Below are 17,269 nucleotides of genomic sequence, written 5' to 3'. Positions count from 1 at the left end.
TATGTAACGTGGCTGTGCGTGCGTGCTGCTCTCCATGTTCATGCATCACACCGCAAGTGATGAAAAGATTACCTTTTTTCCCTCAGACTGATTGTATCTCTGACAATCCTCGCTACCTTCCTCTTACTCTGTTTTTCTTTCTTATATTCCCACAGTGCTATGTGCAGACAGAGTGGGCCAGATGACGAAGACCTACAATGACATCGATGCTGTCACACGTCTTTTGGAGGAGGTGAGACCAGCTATTTTTGTCTCTTTTATCAGTAATTCAAAGCTTTACTCAAAGGATTTGTAATCAGTCGAAATCACAAAGTGAGGCTGCAGGAAAGAAGAAGCTACCTGAGTGAAATATGTCTGTGGTGTGAAAAGGCAGTGAGTGAACTGCTTCTAGACAAATCAACAATAGCTCAATCTTGCCTCCTGCAGGACATCAAAAACCAAAACGTTGTGATTATGTTTGTGGAATTTTGGGGTATTGAGGCTATACACCAGTCTGGGAAAGTACCAGAAGTAAACAAGTCACCATTACTGTGGCGGCATCTCCCTCCCTCCTGTGCATGTTTGGATGTAAGCTGAACTGAGAAGTGCAACATTTTCTACTTTTACCTTCACTTTCTGTGTAACGTTATTTTTGAAAACGATGTGTAGGAGTTCAGGAAGGACCTGTGCAGTTCTCAGCTGCTCCAACAGCAGTGGCAAACTTCATCTTAAAAAACTACAGTTTCAAATTTGATTTCAAAAACATTTTGATAGTTATTAACCATTTGAAACTTGGATTGACATCTGTTTTTTGTGTTGCGTTCAAACGCCTTTTCCAAGCATTTAAACCCTAGAAACCTGAGCAGACTGGTTGATTTATATCAAAAACATGAAAAAAGACAATCAGCAGCTTGGCAAGAAATGTCCATCAAAATGCAAAAAAATAGGAAAAGAGAGATAGAGAGAGAGAAAGAGAGAGAGAGAGAGAGAGAGAGAGAGAGAGTTATTATAAAATTTACAAAAAAGGGAGGGGGGGAGCAGAAAATGGTATACAGTTGTAGCAATTTTTTTTTTTTTTTTCAAAAACTCAGGCTCAGTTTGCTCGGGTTTCAAAGGGTTAATGGACTGTGAGTATGGGACAGGTCCTTTTAGAATGATGTGTTCATCATCTGGTAGAGCAGGCATGTCAAACTGGTCCACAGGGGGGCCGGTGTGGCTGCAGGTTTTTGTGCCAACCAACCAAGAGTACACAGTTTGACCAATCAACTGTCTGAAGACGGAGATCAGTTGATTAAATGAGTCAAGTCTGGTGTGCTGCTACTTGGTTGGAAACAAAACCTGCAACCACATCGGCCCCCCTGTGGACCGGTTTGACATACCTGTTAGAGTGTGTAATATTTGGCCAACCCACAAAGCTCAGGTCATTTCGACCCTCTATTAGAGACCTGTAGTTGGTATTTTGTTGCTCATCACATGTCAGGTGACTGATGAGATAATCTTGAATCATAAACAACATTAAATTATAGTCTTTAATTTTTTTTCTCATGTAACTGGTCTATAATGATTAAATGCAACTCTTTACTGATTGTGCTAGCTAACATTAACTCATATAATAACTTGGAAAGTTATATTACTGCACCTCATTACTTGATTATATGTAATATGTAAATTTGAATAACGTCAAGATCGTCATCCATATAAAGCACCTTCATCATTAACTGGGGGCTGCTGGCTAAAGTCAGTATAATATTTGATTGTTTTTTGTTATTTTTTTATTTTATTTGTATTGGTAGTTGATTGATTAATTGTTGAATTTATTTTTACTATCTTTGATTACTATTGTCAATGAAGTTGTATTTTTGTATTACCATTATTATTATTAATATTTTATTTTTTTTGTTCACCTATTTATTTTTTGATTACTTTTATTACTATTAATTTTTATAACCGTTTGTTTCTGTTGTAATGTGATGTTGTCTTGGACCCCAGGAAGACTAGCTTGTTGCCTAGGCGTCAGCTAATGGGGATCCTTATGATAAACAAATAAACAAATCCAACTCCCCATTCTGCTGTCACCATAATGTTATAATGATATTTTAATACTGTATCTACGGCTGTCACTGTCAGCACGCAGCAGTCAATTGCCACCGCAGTAATGGCGGAGCTGCTAGATGGCAGAACACAGAAACAGGTTCCCGGATTCATCTATACTAACCATCTATGTCCTTCAACCACAGAAAGAGAGAGATTTGGAGTTGGCTGCGAGGATCGGTCAATCGCTTCTTAAGAAGAACAGAACTCTGACGGAGCAGAATGACTATCTGGAGGAGAGAGTGGGACAAATCACAGAGGAGGTCTGCTCACACATGTTCACACACATCCCAAATCAAGCTCCACTTCACATTATGTCACATTTATATAGCTGACGTTTTTTTCCAAAGTGACTTACAACAGATTGCCCCAGAGATTATGTTTTTCTGTAGGCTGACGTGGAAGTTAGCTTTACCCTGGTTCCCTTGTCAAAAAGCCTATGCGATTTTTCCATTGGATTTTGCATTCTTGCAGAAAATAGGCTCTGTTGAAAACAAACGTTTGTGATACTTACAAGTTTTGTTCAGCAAGACAGTCTTTACAAATGAACGACACTTTCAGGATTTTTGAAGCCTAAATGCAATCACCAGAGTTAAAAAGCTAATGTCATGCTATAAATGAACTCTACTACGGTCACATGACTTAACATCACCACCAATATGTGGTGTGATGATGTTCTTTAGTCTCATTTAGCCACTTGTTAGCAACCGCATTTTTTAAACACATAAAAGCTATATAGAGTTATATCTACTTGAGTATTTTATACTGTAGAAAGCCTTGAAGTCTTTTAAAGGGATACTTCACCCACAATAAGACCACATGTCCGTTTTTTTCCATGTTATTTGTGATGGTCATTATCTAGAAATGTCCAGCCCCGTGGTGATCTACCCCCAGTTAGCTGGCACCTTATTTAGGGTTTTGTGGTTAAATGAGGAGTCGTCATGTGGATAGCTCCTTTCATTGTCTTGAATTAGTGATTCATCATCTATTGTGAAGCTTTTAAAGCCAGCGACAGGAATAAATAGAGATAGAGCATCCGACAAAAGTGCAGCTCAGAACCACAGCACTGTAATGCTCATGGACAGTTAATGTCAATAGAAAACAATGGAATCGCTTTCTTGAGTTGGATTCGGTTAGGACACGGTGTTAGAGTAAATAAAAAATAAAAAAAGTAATCCCTTCAAGTAATCTTTTATTTTTAAATAGTAACTATTTAGAATACCATCAGTTTAAACCATAGCAGAATACTAGTGCTATTTTTATGTATTGTATTTGTTACTTATTTACTTGCAGTCTCTCTCTTACTCTCCAACGGTGTTCAGGACTCATTCCTGCAGCACTCTGAGGGTATTCAAAATGTGCAAGGACCATCCATGCAAATGCATCAGCTGCATAAATGTGCTGATCCACATAACTGGTGAAGTTTAAGCTACATTTAGAGAGAATTAGAGATAGAGAAAGAGGTGTTTTTTTTTTTTTTAAAGTTTTTTTTTCACCTGGGCCAAGCTGTAGTCTGAACAGATGAGTTTTAAGTGTGAGACAGAAGGTGTGTAGAGTTTCTGCTGTCCTGATGTCAATGGCAAGTTTGTTTCACCACTGTGGAGTCAGGACAGCAAATGATGGTAGAATTTTCTGGAGCTTTTAACAAATCACAGTCTTTATCAATATCAACAATGTCAGTAGATCCATCTCCATCACAGCTGAACAGTTAAATGTCCCTCAGAGCTTGGCTTGTTTTGATAAGCTTTCTAAGGTCATTAAGATAAACTAGAGTTACACTGGAAACAGATAAGGTCCATCCACACACCACATGTAATCATACAGTACATGCAGACATTCAAACATACACCATTTTCAAAGCTTGTCGCTCCTTCTGCAGGTGGCCCAGCTGCACCACGAGCTGAACCTGAAGGATGAGCTGCTGCAGTTTTACACCAACGCAGCTGAGGAGAGCGAGGAGGAGTCCAGCAGCTCCCCAACGTCAGCATCTCTTCTTTGCTACTTAATGTCACTGATGCGATCCATAAATACTCATTCAATAGTTTACAGCTCACAAGTTTTAGAGAGGTCAAATTTATCTTGTGTATTTGTCTGTCCAAAGGGGTAAGAAGAGCAAAGTGGGAGCAGCTGTAGGAGGCTTTGTGAGTGACACGCTGCAGAGGAAACTCAAAGAGCTGGAAGAGGAGAACCTGTCGCTCCGCTCAGAGGTACCTCCACACACACTGACAAAGTGTAACCCACCAAACATTCTGGCATCATAAAGTGTATATTTATCTCTGCATAATGTGTTTTTGCACAAAGGCAAACCATCTGAAATCAGAGACTGAAACTTATGAAGAAAAGGAGCAGCAGCTTGTCAACGACTGTGTGAAAGAGCTTAGTAAGTTTTCTGTCACACTCCCTTTATTTATTCAGCTTTTCTCTGTGTGTGTGTGTGTGTGTGTGTGTTTGTCTAAACTTAAAGGTCCAGTGTGTTGGATATAGGGGATCTATTGACAGAAATTGAATGTAATTTTCATAATTACTAGAGCTTGGAGATATGGCTTTAAAATAATATCACAATATTTTAAGGCTACATTGCGTCACAATATACATCTTTTAAAATCTCCTCTAAACTGCTATAAACTACTAAAATACGAGATTATTAAAAGAACCACAACTACAAATAAATTACCTTCTGCCATAAACTAAAGTTACATAAAGTTTAATAAAACACTGTTGTAATGTGAGATAAAGTATAAAGTTAAATGAAGTACTGTTACAATGTGATAAAAAAAGTATAAAGTTAAATAAAGTACTGTTATAGTAAAGTTAAATAAAGTATTGTTATATTTAAATAAATCAAAGCGGAACCCATGGTGCTTTTATTCAGAAGGACCTGGCTTGTCTAGTCCTGATGTTTTTGCTGTGGACTCTAAGCTTCGGCTCAGCAGTTGGATGTTAACATTAAACTGTAATGGTGGTATAAGGATTCATTCACTGCGAGCTGGAAATAAACTAACAGCTCTCCAGTTCGTAGATGCAAAGATTTCCAAGTCACAAAATGTGATTAAAAAGATTAAAAGATTAAAAAGTCAGTCTGGAGCTATACAAAAGCCCTGCTTTTTGTGTGTTTATGTGTGAGAGGCAGAGAGCCGTGAGAGAGAAAGGGAAAAACGTAACACTGAACTGAATCTCATGCTGGTTGCTTAAACAAACAAACAAAAAAAAAACAAACAGAGGCAATGTATATTTACTGTTCGTGATAAAGTCATTTTATACATCACACGTGGAACAATCAGTTCTGTGTCTGACTTTTCATCCCCAAACCATGTCCAACCAACAGAAGCAGGCCCTCTTTTGGGCACAAGCTCCTCCTGGTTTCAAGTCGGCCGGTCTGTATCAGTGTATGCTGAATCCTCATGTTCAGTATCTCTTCGAAGCTCCTTCATGTTTGTTTTGGTGCTGTGTGTTGTGTCGACGCCCCCTCGGCCACGTGCAGGGATGCAAAGCATTATCACGTATTTCTTCATATCGCACAGCTCTACTAACTACATTTTTATTAGTTTATAATCACCTGAAATTAAGAATTGTTATGTTTTCGTAACCTTGGAATGATTCGGTTACATCCACATATGCAGCACGCCCTCCTCCACAGAGTCTGCCATGTTGTGTCTGCAATATCCACAAACCCTGCCCCCAGGAACCCCCAGCTACCAAATTAAGACTTCTGAGTCTGTCATGTGTTGCAACTGGGCCCAAAAAGATTTTTTTCCCTCAAGGCAGATTCATAGTTGTGCTTTTGCTCAATGCAGAGCCTACACCGATGTTAGCATTTATACTTTGGAACAGCTGTGGCTCAGAGGTAGAGGTGATCCTCTAATTGGTCAGTCGGCGGTTGGTCACCTCCTCCGGTTAGAGACTACCAATGTGGAGGAGCGAGGGGGTGGATCTGACTTACAGACTGTAGCGAGGCTTTCGCAGACAGTCCTCATTCAAGCGACACCCGCCCTTAAATGTGTGTAACTTATTGCCTTGATAAAATGTTAAAAGGTGACTTATTTAAAAATGCACCTCTTCACAGTGTCATTTATGTTGAAATTAGTTATAGAGAGCAAAATTGTCTTTTGTACCAGGCTGTTAATATGTTTATTTCTTCTGTAAAGTTGAGTATTTTAACATGGGGATCTATTGGGATTGGCTGGCTCTTGGAGAGTTTTTGGGCACGTCTACATTAGCTTAATTTTTCAGCCTCAGAGGTTGCCACTTGTTTGTTTGTTTGTGTGTATGTGTGTGTGTGTGTGTGTGTGTGTGTGTCTGTGTGTGTGTGTGTGTGCCTCCATAGTTCTCCTACTCACTTGGCAAAAGTTTCACTTGGCGCAATCTGCAATCTCACCACTAGATGCCACTAAATCCTACACACTGGACCTTTAAATAACCTGGACTTTTTGGTTTCTGATTCTCTTGCTTGTTCTCCCATTACTTTCGCATCTCTTGTCTCTCCCTCTTTCAGGTTAAACTAAACTTTTCCCTTTTTGTCCTGTCAGGGTTGTCCAGTCTCCAAATCTCCACCATAGCAGAGGAGCTGGCTCGTAAGACTGAGGACGCCTCGCGGCAGCAGGAGGAGATAACACACCTCCTCTCTCAGATAGTAGACCTGCAGAAGAAAGCCAAATCTGTGAGTGACAGAAACATGAACCCATGTGACTGTTAGTGTGCCCTGTTCATTTAGCTAATTCCAGCCTCTGTGTGTGTGTGTGTCTGTGTGTGTGTGTGTGTGTGTGTGTGTGTGTGTGTGTGTGTGTAGTTTGCGGTGGAGAATGAGGAGCTCTCTCAACACCTGGTAGCAGCTAAAGATGCCCAGAGACAGCTTACAGCAGAGGTAACTTCTCCAGTGCTTTATTCATTTCATGCTTCCTAAGCTGATACCAGACAGTTTGACTATAATTCCAAAATATATTTTTGATGTCTACAACTAACAGCTCCAGGAGCTGGAGGAGAAGTATTTGGAGTGTATAGAGATGCTGCATGAAGCCCAGGAGGAGCTGAAGAACCTGAGAAACAGAAATTACCCTGCAGGAGCCCCTCGGCGCTACCATCCTCTGGGCCTGTACCCTATGGTGAGAGAGTGTGTGTGGGTGTGTTGGTGTGTGAATATGATCTACCGTTCCTTCATGAGGAGTGTTTGTGTTGCAGGATTCTCTGGCAGCTGAGATTGAGGGAACAATGAGGAAGGAGCTGAGTCTGGATGACCCTGAGTGCGAGGAACAGAAGTGAGCATGGACTAAGAGTCAAACAGTTCACATGCTAACTTGCTAATCTAAGATGACACACTACAGAAACAAAACACTAACTGCATACACTATGCAGTGATACTCAACTTACGACCCACGGGCAAAATCAGACCCCTGACAGGTCTCCGGGTGCCCCCCCCCAACCATTTTCGAATTCACATTAAAAATAAAGTGCTTCACATTGGGAATTATTTTGTACTGTAGTATACATAAGGTGTCACAGTGTATTTAACAGTATCAAAATAGAGCTTGTTAAAAAAAAAAAAAGTGCCTGTGGAGGATCGCCTGCATCCCCTGACAGAGGTCCCAGCTAAGCCCCCAGTGTCCTAAAATCCTAGAAATTTCGAAAAATTCTAGAAACATCCTAAAATTTCAGAAATATACTATAATCCCTCAAACATCCTAAAATCCTAAAAAAAAATCTTGGAATCTTAAAAATGTTGTGAAATTCCAGAAATGTCCCAAAATCCAATAAATGTCCTGAAATTCTAGAAACATCCTAAAATCCTAATAGTCATTAAATCTGAGAAATTTGTAAAATCCTAAAAAATCCTAAAAACCTAGAAATGTCCTAAAATCCCAGAAACGTCCTAAAATCCCAGAAATGTCCTAAAATCTTAGAACCGTCCTAAAAATCCTTAAAACCTGTATGGGCTGCTGCGACTGCCCCCTGGCCTTCTGTCAATTTGCAAAAATGGCCCTCAGGCACAGCTAGCTGAGTGTCCCTGACCTACAGGCTAATTCTCTCATGTCTGGTTGTGTGCAGAATCCATCGGAAGCGCGTTTTCGAGACGGTCAAGAACGTCAACCAGACGGTCCGTCAGCGCTCTCTGACTCCCACCAACGCCAACATCCCGGGATCCAACCAGTCTCTGTCAGCTCGCACATCACCCCAGTCCAGCGGGCTCTCCACGCCTCACTCCAGCATGTATGGCGGTGACATCAGTGGAGACAGTGTTGCCCTTGACAACCGGACGCAGAGCATCCTGATGGAGACAGCAGTTAATCAGGACAGGTGAGGAGGAGTTGGTTTTTAAAGAGTAACTAAAACTCCAAACCACCTTTTATGCTAAAACCAATGCTCGTGAGTCTTTAGCTGTGTTGTGAAGTCAGGTCCAAATCTCCGAGGATGTGAATGCTAAATAATGGACCTCATACAGCAACATTCTCTTAATTTTTCAATTTTTTCCCTAATTTTCTGGTAAGAAAAAGAGAGAAAGCGAATTAAGCATTTATTTAGTTCAATTATAAAGTCATTATAATTACTCTAAAACATGATCTACATTTGCATTAATGATATATTTGCATTTTCAAATGTTCCTCAAATATAAAACTGTTTTTTCTTGCACAGGGCAACAATGTGTTGTCTGTGAAAACAAGATATTTTTCTCCCATCTTGGTCAGAGTGCTCTCGACACTGTTAAAATTTTCCCATATCTAAGAGAAGAGCAAAAATAAGAAAACATTGGTGAATCCCACAAATAAATGGGTACTAAAAAATAAGAATAAATTGTGTATTTGAGCAGAGAGAAAATTTGTTCACATATCATTTCTGTCAACATATCGCCTGTTGTGTTAGAAATGTCCATAGTGACTGCCCTCTGCTGGTTAAAAGCTGGCTACTGCAGTTAAATGTTGCTATGATGTGGTGGCAGGTGCTGTATATGGTGCCAGCTTTTGTCATCACTGATGGTGATGTTTTGCAGTCAGAAAGACTAAATACATTCATCATAAACTATACACTCTATTGTATAGGATTATAATTATTTTGAGGAAGGAAGGAAAAGAAGGATTGAGGATTAAACAGCACAACCTGTGGTCAGTAGTCTAATGGGGATGTGAGCATTCTTAAATGGCATGTGATGTGAAGCCCTGACCATAGGCTGTCTGACTGATCTGAGAGCTGTTATGATGGTTTTGATTTATTAAGGTAGTTTGAGGATGATAGAATCGCTCTGTGGATTTATATACAGCAGCAAAATGATATAATTCTGATATACATTAGAATTCATGTAAATGAAGGCTGAACCATGAACAGAAATATCAGACCACCTGTATAATATTTGAAAAGATTACATTGTCCATCAATACAATAAATGGAGACTTTAAGCAGACTGATAAACGGATATGATAAGATCTGTATGAATAGGAATCCAATCTAACAGAAAGTGGGTGCTTCTGAGACTTAAGGCTGCTAGAAAAGTCAGAAATCTATCTGACAGAGACAAGTTCTGTGAGTAAATTCATAGCTAAGAAGCTGAAACTTCATGCGGAAGGAGTTTGTGAAGGAGTGTAATTTACATGTAATAATCTTGAAACCGTGATAATTGTGTTTTTTTTCATACTATCAAAATCTATAGTCGTGGCATCATATGTGTTCATAAATTTAGTATGGCCTGCTGAGGACTTCATAAACACTGAAATGGCCCCTGATAGGAAAAAGGTTCCCCACCCCTGGTTTAGAGGGTGCTCAAACTTTTAAATTTATTTTCTTTCAATATATTTTGATTACATTTTTTTTCTATGTAACAAAAAATGTAAATCTTACAACAAATCGCATCACACAGTATCATTGTTATGCACCTGCTAAAATTGGAGGGGCTCATGATAAGTAAAGATAATGAATCTATGAATGTGTAGCCATTTGAACTAACTTCCCCACTGAATTTCAGTAAAAAAAAAAAAAAAAAAAAAACTATGCATGTGTAAGCAACTTTATTTCTGCATGTGTAGAGACACTTGAGCCAAAAGTCTGGGGTTTAGTAATCTTAAATTAATCAGAAAGGAGGTTGAGATTTAGGACAGTTTTGACAGCATGGACAAATTGTGAAGAAGAACCTTTGTAAACTGCCTGTTGTTCAGATGAGTCCTGAGGACCTGAGTCAGATGTTTTTTTAGGTACAGTTTATAGAACATTAATATTGTTCCCTCTGTGCTCTGCAGCGGCTCAGAGGGCCGAGAGAAGAAGGCCAGCGGAGCAGAGGACCTGCGGCTCGCCCTGCGCCGCCTGTCTCTGCGCCGACAGAACAACCTGAGCGAGAGGCGCTTCTTTGAGGAAGAGAGGGAGCGCAGACGGGGAGGACACGGAGGTCTACATGACGCCCTGAGCCAGGAGAGCGCGTTGACCCCCTCAGAGAGCATCATGTCCCTCGGGAACCTCCACCTCTGGGCCTCACGAGGGCCCTACCTCCCCGACAAACTCCAGATCGTCAAACCACTCGAAGGTGAGGGAAAGAGTGGGACGAGCGGCAAGGCGGGGAGGAGGTGGGAAGGCGAGCAGGGGGTCGGGAGGACGCTGGAGGGGGAGAGGGAGAATGGATGGGGCTGGGCAAGGAGGACCGGAGCTGGGATAGAGAGGGAGAGGGGGAGGAGGTGGGCCAGAGACCGCGCCGGGAGCAGGAAGATGAAAACGGCGAGGGAGAGGAAAGACATGCCGCTGTCACTGATGCTCTTTAACTCCTTGTGGTCCCTGATGCACCATCACAAGTCAGGCAGCTTTGCATCTCCACACAGCTATTACAGAGACACACAGCCCAGAGGGTGGCTGTAAACACACACACACGTGATTGAACAGCAAAGGAAACAGGGGTTACACACAGTTTGCCTGAGCCCAGAGAATCTCAGCAGTATTTACTTGTGATTGGGTGTTGACTGAACCTTAAACGTGTCTGCTGTTGGCCTGTGCGGCCTCTGCTGGTAAACATTGATATAAAAGCACAGCATACAGCTTAGTGTTACAGAGCAGTCACTTCATACTATTTAGCAGGGATACTCAATTTGCTTTGCCTGAGGGCTGTTTTTGCAAGATTTTCTGACATATATGGATTTCCGGATGTTTTAGATTTTAGGTTGTTTTGAGGATTTGGGATGTTTCAGGGATTTTAGGATGTTTTCAGGATTTTAGTACATTTCCAGGACTTGAGGACAACATTTCTAGGAAGTAGGAGGTTTCTAAGATTTTAGGACATTACCTGGATTTTATCACATTTCTAGGATTTTGGACGTGTCTATGATTGTGGGACAAGATTTGGATTTTTGGACGATTTAGGACATTTTTTTGGATTTTAGGACATTTCCAAGACTTTAGCAAGTTTCAAGGAGTTTGAACATTTTTAGAATTTTAGGACGTTTCCAGTATTTTAGAGCATTTCTAGGATTTTAGGATGTTTTTCAGATTTAAAGATGTTTCCAGGAATCCAGGGATTCTAAGAAGTTATGGTCTTAGCTAGGACCTCTGTTGGAGGGTGTTGGGGGATTCTCCACTGTCACTTTTTTTGATCAACAAGCTCTATTTTGATGCTATTTTATGTGCTCTGAAAACATATGTATACTGAAAGTACAAAAACAATTCCCACTGTAAAGCACTTTATTTTTGTTGTGAATTAGAAAATTCGGGCGGGGGTCACCCAGCACCCAGCACCCGGCACCCTATCAGGGACTATAGAAACCCTGACATTGCTTCTATTTATGTGCTCATTTATTTGTGTTCAATTTGTGTTCTCATTTCTTATACAGTTTTTTCTGTCTTAATGTATTTCTTTATTATTTACTTGTTATTCATGACTAATATGACTAACCATAACCCTTTTTTATGTTTTGTGTTTGCTCATTCTGTCACTGCTTGCTGTTTGTTTCAAACTCAGGTAGCTAACTAATAAAAAGATTTTCTCATATTAAAAGCTCTTAAATTTCATTTTCATCTCATTGCTTTGCTCTTCATCATTTAGTGTCTCTGTATTCATCTTTTTCTGTCATCCTGATCTCTGAAACCTACACACATTTGTTTCCATAGATATGCTTAAAGGGATAGTTTAAGTTTTTTTTAGGTGGGATTGTATGGGCTACTTATCCATAGACATTAAATCAAAAACAGTACATGTCAGTCAGTACATCCCCAGTTTTAGAAGCGTGTGGGGGGGGACTGAGCTAACTGCTAACTCCGCAGGGAAAGGAATCGAAGGGTGCATTTTGTGCTGGGCAGCAGCCAGGATGCTGCCCCCACAACCCAGCCTAGGGTAAGCCGACGACAATGGATGGATGGAGGCTGGAGTCCGACATGGAAGCATGAAACCGTTCAGCAATAAATCATATTTTAGCACCTAAACAAAAACTGCCTCCAAATATTTGTGTGACTTTGGTGTTTAAAAAGGCAACTTTGAATTTACCAATAACACTGATTGAAGCAGCAGTGGACTAGCAACTCCTGTGTTCAGCCAGCTAAAATTACAGTTTTTCTTAATGGAGTCTGGTGGCTTTGAGCTGGGGAACTGAGGGCATTAATGGCTTCCCTGGTGAAACGGGCTGCCTGATGGAAAGGCAAACATGGTGAAAATGCTCTCAATGCAGCGTACACTTAAATTGACAGCAGTACATAGCTTAGCTTCTATATCAGACTTCAGCCTGTTTCTCCAAACTGGGGGTGTGCTGACTAACATCTACTGTATGCAGTACACTGAAAATGAAAAACTGCCCCACAAATCCCCACCTCAAAAAAATACTAACTATCCCTTTAAAAGACACACTAAGTGACTATTTGTTTTCACTGAATACTTTTAATAGCTATTTTTAATGATTTTACCACCTAATGTGCAGGCTTGTATCAGTCAATATGCAGGACGTAATATGTGATATCTGCATTCACATATATTTCAATTTGTGGGTGGATAACATGTTTCATAGGAATGGAATGGAAAGTCTATTAAGCCATTTAACTGGACACAGACAGCTGCAGTTAGAGCTACATATCAAAAACAAAAAATGATCAAGTATCAAGTTCTTAATAATCCCTCAAGTGTTTATTTGTATATGTGTGTGTGTGCGTGCGTGCGTGCGTGCGTGCATGCATGCATGTTCAAAGATATTGAATACACTGTGGTTGTCTTCACCCCCCCAGGCTCCGCCACCTTGCATCACTGGCAGCAGTTAGCTCAGCCTCACCTCGGGGTGATCCTGGACGCCCGGCCGGGAGTCGTGCCCAAAGGGTACAGACCCCTGGAACTAGAGCTGGAGCAGGTGTGTGTGTGTGTGTGTGTGTGTGTGTGTGTGTGTGTGTGTGTGTGTGTGTCAGCCTCACCTCGGGGTGATCCTGGACGCCCGGCCGGGAGTCGTGCCCAAAGGGTACAGACCCCTGGAACTAGAGCTGGAGCAGGTGTGTGTGTGTGTGTGTGTGTGTGTGTGTGTGTGTGTGTGTGTGTGTGTGTGTGTGTGTGCGTGTGAGAGATTTCTTCTCATGTAAATGCATCTTTGTGTGTTTTCCATATGTGTTGCAACTGCAAAAACTTGTTATTTTTAGATAATTTTCCCTTATTTTCTATTAATTTCTTGCTAATGTTGGGCCATTTCTTGTGAAGTTGATCATTGCCCTCTTCCCATGTTTTTGAGAAAAATTTTAAAGGGTGAACTTCTGCTATTTGTCTTCTCAGTTTGTTCAGTGGGAGAAGACGATGACGAATAAAAAAACATGTCCAAAAGAAATTTAACTTCATTACGATATTTGCCTAAATAAGGAAAAGCCTGGTGTGTGTTTACATGGTATGACTTGGGTTATTAGTTGCAAACACCCCTCACCCTCCTTCTAGTAACTGTTGATCTTACTATAGTCAATAGCAGTAACACTCAGTGCAGATGCATGCCTGTAGTGACTGTGCCCTGCTGTTGTCTGCAGGTCTATCCATGGGGCGGCTTTGAGGAGGATGAACCAGGGGAGCAGTACTTCCAGAATCTGCCCACCTCCTCAGCCTCTGCCTCACCGGCCGTGCCCTCCACCTCCAGCATGGCTGACACCAACCTCGGGCAGCCTCCACCCAGCCTCGCTCCACCTTCTCCACAGTCTCCATCTGCATCGCCACATCTCAGCAATACTGATGCCCTGGGTGAGGACATACTGTTCATTTATACACTCTAGATACTGTATGTACACGATGAGCAGAAACATAAAAATCTTTATGCTGGGCTAACTGAAACTGTAAAGGTGAAACGTTAATTTGTAATGTTACTCAGTGCATGAGCTGATGCTGTGAATCCATCAACACAGCTTAAATTTCAATATAACAGTTTTGGCCACTCCATCTGTTTTCTTTTGTTGTTGCTGTGTTTTTTTTTAAGATTCTTGTTTAGCTTTCCTTTTATTCTGTTCAAACATGAAAGGGGGAGAAAGACGGGATGAGCAAAAGGCCACAGGTTGGACAGAGACCCTCACTCCAGCCTGCTCTTTTTTGTTCTGAAAATTTCATAGGTCTTACTTTTGGTTCCAAAGGCAGCTAAAATCATCCTCCATGGCAATGGCATTCCACGATGGCAGTGTTTTCCCGCAGGACAGGCCAAAAACTGTTCAGGAATGACAAAAGGATCGTGACAAAGAGGTCAAGGTATCAACCTAGCCTCCAATTTTTGTCACATTCCTCAGGCCACTCCTGGGCAGTTTTTAAAGTGTGGCATGGTGCATTGTTAGTTTGGGTTGCATGTAATATTTCATACCTTCATACCTGAAATTTCATCAGGGTATATCGTATATGACTGTATAAGTGTGCGGTGCTAACATCCTGCCCCCCCTGGAGGCGATTGTGCTATTTACTTTCAGCTTTTTTAGACTAATAAATACACAATGGAAAGCCACAAAATGTTAATTTTCCTTATTAAACAGAGAATTACAACTGTACACCCTCTGAATTCAACTTTCTGTCGGTCACAGAAGACTGACGAGGCTTAATTACCACAATAATTCATCATGAAACACACTTCATGCAAATTTAAAAAAAGAAAAAATCACCATAAACTGTCAGGGTTACTCTTGTTAGCAATCTAGTTAGTAAGCCCACTGTTCCAACAATCACAAGCTCCAATGTGGTCAAAATAAATCCTTAATTCACCAAGTTAGATGTAAAAAGCATCCTGTTATTCCCCACAGTCTCTCTATGCCTGCTGGCCACTGGCTCTTTACAGTCCTGTAACTTCTCCCTCCACCACTAGGTGTCTCTGTGTCTTTCAGCTCAGCTGCCTGTTTCACCAGTAGAGACCAGAGACTGAGGTCTTGTGGTGCGTGCTGTGCACTTCATACAATGCTTTAATAGAAAAAGGAACACCTGTATTTAGGACGGTATTGAAAAATATACCTTCTGGATTTCCTTTTACTTTGGTATACTGTAATACTGTGACTCTGCCAGAACCTACTGTGTTGTCAATCTGGGGGGACCACTGGCATTGGGTAGTGCGGTTGCCATGAGGGTGAGTACTTGATATGTATCAGTGCTTGTGTTGGTGGAGCGCGTCAGGTGTAAACCACATGAAAATCAGTACAAAAGGTTTTGCAGCAGAACACGCACTGCTACAAGATGATCAATGATTTTCATTTCACCTGCTAGCGTGGCTGATAGCTGTTAAGTGTTACAGTGCTAAAGGTATATTGGCCGTGGTGTTAGAAATGAGTTTTCTTTAATGACTGTGTCTGTGGGACTTGCAGCTGCATACTACCCAGGTAAATGTATGGCCCACACCAGCTCGACCTACACCTTCACAACCTGTCGTATCCTCCACCCAACCGATGAGCTGACGCGGGTCACTCCAAGGTAAGCAACAGTAATTTGGTGCTGCTAAAAATGTATGTATAAAGTTAACTTTTTTCCATTGAGTTTCTCAAAGTTTCTCTGTAATCTGCAAAAAATTCACTCCTAATCAACTTGAGTAAAGTTTTGCTTTTCTGCTAAAAGCAGCCATATACAAATATATTATGCTCTATTGCAAAAGTCCTAATGAAACTATGCGTCCTGTTTTGAATGGTGCATGCTTTCAACAAAAACAACTAAAATGAACTTTGTATTAAACATTTAATGCAGTGTAATGTGATAATGTTCCTTCAGAGTGCTATATGTGCACTCAGTCTGAATTTGACTAAAACCCACAAGACCAATAAGATCCAAACAGCAGTCACTGAGGTGGGATTGTATCCAACAACAACATTCAGTCAGCTGTCTGCTAGACAGTAGGAGGGTGCTAAATAATACATGCAAGTTCTCATGGTTGGAAGAAACAGCATCCCCCGTGCACAACAAATGTCAGTTTGCAACGATGAGATATCATCGCTGTGCAGTTTAAGTATCTTCTTTTCAATCTTTCTGATTGTCTTTGTTCTTTTGTCTTGTACTTTGGTTCCAGTCTAAACCCAGTCCCAGCATCATCGGCCTGCGTGATGACCAGCACTCTGTTGGGTACTCCTGCTGCCACCCCCTGCACACCCCGCAGGCTCAGTCTCAGGCCGTCTGAATCCTCAACTAACCTCAGGTAAACTTCCAACCAGCAGAAAATCACTTTTTACATTTTCAGCTGTTTTTATGTCCCTGTACTGGTGATCGCTGAGGCCAGCTGGCCAAACCCTGGCGGGCTGGCCCATTCTTGTAAAAGTGATTTCTCAAGAACACCTGAGGGAAATTTTTCAAATTTAGCACAAACATCCACTTAGACTTAAAGATGAGCTGATTGTATTTTGGTGGTCATAGGTCAAAGTTTAAGGTCAATGCGATCTTGCATCCTTCTCATTCTTGTAAATGTGTTATCTCATGAACACCTTGGGGGAAATTCTTCATATTTGGCACACTCTGAAAACAGGGTAGAGCTTATTGGAATTTGGTGGTCAGAGGTCAAAGGTCAAGGTCACGCTGACCTTTCATTTTTCATTTTATATCCAAGAGGTCAAAGGTCAAGTGTGACACTGACGATGTTAGTCTTGGACGTCCACTTTGAAACTGTGCTGATTGTAGAGAGCTGTTGGAGAGAAGATGTGTGTAAAACATCCCTGTTTTCACAGACATGGATACAAGTTCAACTTCACTGGTGCGTGAAGGCATATAACTGCATGGCAGTGTTTCTAGTCTAAAAATGCAGTACCTCCCTTTGTTGCTACTGTCTTTGTTAACGAGTTAGCAGATTGTTAT

At 41.1% G+C, this 17,269-nt stretch overlaps 1 protein-coding gene across 1 annotated transcript in view; it reads left to right on the top strand.

Moving 5' to 3' along the window:
• Positions 1–17,269, top strand: part of LOC121957967 (trafficking kinesin-binding protein 1-like) — a 31,855-nt gene that overhangs the window by 10,030 nt on the left and 4,556 nt on the right. The window contains exons 3-17 of the mRNA XM_042506802.1: positions 156–232; positions 2,217–2,333; positions 3,950–4,050; positions 4,172–4,277; positions 4,372–4,450; positions 6,597–6,727; positions 6,857–6,931; positions 7,032–7,169; positions 7,246–7,322; positions 8,110–8,358; positions 10,287–10,567; positions 13,237–13,355; positions 14,008–14,215; positions 15,802–15,907; positions 16,494–16,619. Of these exons, the coding sequence (XP_042362736.1) occupies positions 182–232; positions 2,217–2,333; positions 3,950–4,050; positions 4,172–4,277; positions 4,372–4,450; positions 6,597–6,727; positions 6,857–6,931; positions 7,032–7,169; positions 7,246–7,322; positions 8,110–8,358; positions 10,287–10,567; positions 13,237–13,355; positions 14,008–14,215; positions 15,802–15,907; positions 16,494–16,619 (1,964 nt within the window). The 5' untranslated portion in view covers positions 156–181. The remainder of the gene's footprint in view (positions 1–155; positions 233–2,216; positions 2,334–3,949; positions 4,051–4,171; positions 4,278–4,371; positions 4,451–6,596; positions 6,728–6,856; positions 6,932–7,031; positions 7,170–7,245; positions 7,323–8,109; positions 8,359–10,286; positions 10,568–13,236; positions 13,356–14,007; positions 14,216–15,801; positions 15,908–16,493; positions 16,620–17,269) is intronic.

This window comes from Plectropomus leopardus, chromosome 18 (genome assembly GCF_008729295.1).
Source record: "Plectropomus leopardus isolate mb chromosome 18, YSFRI_Pleo_2.0, whole genome shotgun sequence".
In the NCBI taxonomy this organism is placed as follows: Eukaryota; Metazoa; Chordata; class Actinopteri; order Perciformes; family Serranidae; genus Plectropomus; species Plectropomus leopardus.
This window is presented reverse-complemented; position numbering and strand designations above follow the sequence as displayed.